The sequence below is a fragment of the Bidens hawaiensis genome, unplaced genomic scaffold, assembly GCF_021521415.1.
Source record: "Bidens hawaiensis isolate Kalapana, Puna unplaced genomic scaffold, B.hawaiensis_p1.1 tig00002123_1, whole genome shotgun sequence".
Lineage (NCBI taxonomy): Eukaryota > Viridiplantae > Streptophyta > Magnoliopsida > Asterales > Asteraceae > Bidens > Bidens hawaiensis.
The window spans coordinates 2879397-2883496 of NW_027491112.1; the positions used below are offsets into that span (position 1 = coordinate 2879397).

Consider the following 4100-nt stretch of genomic DNA (forward strand, 5'->3'; position numbering starts at 1 on the left):
AAATAGTAAAGTTTATGACATAAGAATGAATTGAATGTATTGAAGTTTTGATTCATGATCCGAAACTGAATCAATGAGATTGAAACCCTGAAATTGAAATTGAGATTTGATTGATGGTCAGTGCAGTAATCAATATCGATTTCATCCCTCTGCTGTTCTTCTTCTTCTTCTTCTTCTTCCTCTATTCCGCTTTAGAAATCTTCATCACACGAACCATGGAAGATTACCGCTACCGCTTCATTCATCAATTCGCACCACACGGTGCATTAGAACAAAACCCAGATGATGAATCCGACCCGGATGATGATGACGATCAAAACCCAGTTCCCGATAGTCGTAATTTTGTGCCTGTAAATTTGGGTGTTTTTCAAGATAATGGTGAAAATGATGAATTTGATGATGAAGAAGATGAAGAATATGAAGAGGATTATGAAGTGGATGAAGAAGAGGAAGATGGGTTGTTTCCGGTTGTACGGTTGTTACCGAATGGGTCAAATGGGTTGAATGGACCGAATCGAATAGAAGATGAAGATGAGGATTATGAAGATGAGGATTATGAGGATGATGATGATAATGAGGAGGATTATGAGGATGAAGAGGAGGAGGAGGAATTGGAGGAGTTGTTTCCGGCGGTGAATATGGCGACGAGGTCGGTTGGAGTTGTGTTAGGGGGGATGGTGGTTAATGATGATGGTAATGATGATGATGGTGTGGTGGAGGAGGATTCGAGTGGTGGTTCGGAATTGTGTGAAGGGAAGTTTGGGAATGGGGAGAACAAGTGTGGAGGGGAGTTTCATGGGTCGTTTTGCCCGATTTGCTTTGAGGCGTGGACTAGCGGCGGAGAGCATCAAATTTGGTATGGATTATTGTTGTTGCTATGTTGTTTAACCGTTTTCGTAAGGTTAGTGATTGATTAACCGGGAATTATAGGCTTATAGGTTTAATAATGTTGTAAGAAGTTAGTATATGAAATTAGGACTTCGATTTCAGAGGCTAAATATCTAGTTACATACCTTCTCTCCTGCAAAGATATAGGCGATTTTATGGATGATAATGTTATGGTTTTGAAGCATCTAAATGAGCGTAGGCGTTGCTAACTAAAATATATATTCTTGAAATTTTGACATTTTCTTGAATGCCTATATAGTATTGGTTTAGAAGGAAACATTCATCATGTTTGAGCATCTCAACATTATTTGTTAAACATGCAAACACCTACCTTTGATGTATTCTTGATGTTCTTTCTATGATTACATACTTATATATGCCATGTAATGCAACTCAGCTTTTGGTTAATTCTTTGTTATACTTATACCCTTAGTTTCTCTTGAATAAAAATGAAGTGTTCCATCAACGAGTGTTTCTTAGGTTTTATTAGTTATAGATATTAATACTCTATTGTTATTAGACCTGGCAGTTTTTGTCCGCACACTTGTGTTGGGGATTTTTTTTCCGACTCTAAATATAAGTGTTTGGGCTCTCTTGGTTTAAGTATTATTTTGTAAGAGTCTAGATGGGCAAATTGAAAATAAGAAAATAAAACAACGGGTTAGGTTGGGTCATTAAGTTAGAACGACGGGTCAGAACAGGACGGTGATAATAATATTAAAGAAGAGGATATTGGCGTGAATGACAATTGGATGGAAATTAAGGTACTCGGTATTGATGACACATATATCATCATCATCATCGTGCTCAGTAAATCCCACCGATAGCAAAGCTATGGTAGGTCTGAGGAGGGTAAGATGTAGACAACCTTACCTCTACCCGTAGGAATAGAGAGGCTGCTTCCGGCTCGATAGTAGTTTTGCATTAAGGACATAAGGCACATAACAGTCAACCATCGGGACCCCGGCTGATTAATGCATGTACCCTTGTCTTTCGGCTATCAATGCCACCACATGATTCATGATTAACCTTCCGCCACTTTTAACACTGTTTTCACGAAATTAGTAAAATAACGTCAAAATTAGTGCCATTATTAGTGAAGAGGATTTGTAGTTCTAGTGTAGTAATTTACTTTTGGAAACACTTGACTACTAGAGTAATGCTCTTTTGGAAACACGTTGTAGTAATGTGGTACTCGACTACTCAGTAACTTGTTTTGTTTTTGTTTTATACTACTTATGGTGGTATTTTTATGATATATGTGTGTGTTGGTGTTTTAGATGATTAATGTATATCAATGTGTTTTGTGCATTATATGTGGTCTATAAATACTTTATAGGTTTTTAAAAAATATGTTACGAAAATCAATGTGCTTTTGCACTTTGTGCCTCGGCTCAGCGCTCTGTCATCTTTGTGCGCCTAACGATGTTTGAAACCAAGTCTGATCCATGGTGGGCGAATTTCTTATTGGAGAAACAACATTTTAGTCATGGTGCTTGAGACGCTCGGAGATGTGTCAAAAGGTTTATTCTCAATATTTCCTGCTGTTTCTGCTCGTCTTTTCTACAATCCAAGCTCTGTTGTTTAATTTTGTTGTTATCAATATGATCTATATGTTTCATTACAGTATGATTTGCTGTGTTTACTTTGATTACTGATTCTATTAAGCTTGAAAGAACTACATTTCACAAAAGTTGTCTTAAGTTTACTTCTCTAATCGTATTGCGGTTGCTTCTTTCCAGAATTAGGTACTGTCAAAGTTAGATCTTTTATGGCATTAATCTTTTCAGTTAAAAAATGATATGTTGGCGTTGAATGATTAAATTTCATGAAATTATCCTCCTAGATTTGTCATCCTACTGTCTAAATAGATTCTGCAGAAGTTTCCGCTGATGTAGGTCAACATCTAAGTTATGCAATCACGAAATTCTTGATGCTCTTTAAGTTTTTTTTTTTTTTTTTTTGAGAATTTAGACATAGGAAGGATTCTATCTTTGAGCTTGAGCCGAAATATTGTATCTTTTAAATTTGAAATGAAAGATTCTATCTTTACTGTTTTGACCGACAGTTTCTGTGTGATGACTGCAGTTGTCTTCCTTGTGGCCATATTTATGGACTGTCTTGTATAAAAAAATGGCTTCAACAAAGCCCGAGTTCTGGAAAGGTATGCTCGTTGCCACCTATAAATTTACCAGAAAAAAAAATAACAAAAAAATGGTTCTCTCGACTCTCGTCACTTGTATCATAATACGTTTCTCTGAATCAGCAGTGCCCTCAATGCAACAACATATGCACATTGAAGGATGTTAGAGTTCTTTACGCTTCTCGGCTTTGTGTTGCGGATGAAGAGTTACAAAAGGTAGTTAGTTATTCACTTTAAAAATTTAATATTAAAATTTTCTTTTTCCCGATTAAAAATAAATAATCTGTTTGTAGAGAGTACGTTCACTTGAAGCCAAATGCGCTTATCTTGAACAAAAGGTACATAAACTTTAACTTTCGACCCGTTAGAGACTTATCTTTAGTATCGTATTGTTGCGGGCATTAATCAAAACTATGGGTTTGTATTGCAGGCGGGCCCACTAACGCCGGATGAATTGATTGATCAAATTTGCAGCAACCCAGCAGCTGTGCAACGACTGGCCAAAGTTCTTGCTGGGTTGACTCAGCAGCCGGTTTCTCCTTGATGTCATCAGTACAAGGTTGTTTAGTATATTGTATGGTGGCTCGGGTTCATTGTTGTTGGGTTGGGTTTGGTCAAAAAGGGTTAAGGTTTTTCTGAGTAAGGTGTAAAGATTTTGACTTTTTTTAAGTCATATTTGTGTGTTTGATAAATGTCTTCTTAGGGTGAAGTTTGATTTTAAATATATAATTGGGAGTAACAATTATAATTATTTAAGTTTTTTCTAGTTAAAATGTACCGATCAGTATTGTCCATTTTTTTTATAAGAAGCTCACGAATTTGTTTTTGGTTACCAGAGTGGAAACACTTTCAAAGAGTCGCTTATTCTAGTAAAAATACTTATATCCATGCACGCTTAATTGTGGATACCGGTATCTAAACTATTATCATGTTAGTATGTTACAATAAACTTTCAATCTTTAAATAAAATATTTGGTTGATATGCATATGTTAGTGATTTATGAATGTTTATCAGAGGTGTACATATCGGTTAATGGGCCCAAACTAGTTCAGGTTATAAACTGAACCG

The 4100-nt window shown here is 36.0% G+C and overlaps 1 protein-coding gene across 1 annotated transcript; it reads left to right on the forward strand.

Moving 5' to 3' along the window:
- The first annotated feature begins 215 nt into the window (after positions 1–215).
- LOC143606326 (uncharacterized) lies at positions 216–3866 on the forward strand. Its single transcript, XM_077082130.1, has 6 exons — positions 216–378; positions 436–856; positions 2977–3052; positions 3158–3247; positions 3325–3369; positions 3462–3866. The coding sequence occupies exons 1-6, from the start codon at positions 216–218 to the stop codon at positions 3573–3575; spliced, it is 909 nt and encodes a 302-aa protein (XP_076938245.1). The 3' UTR covers positions 3576–3866.
- Positions 3867–4100: the final 234 nt, after the last annotated feature.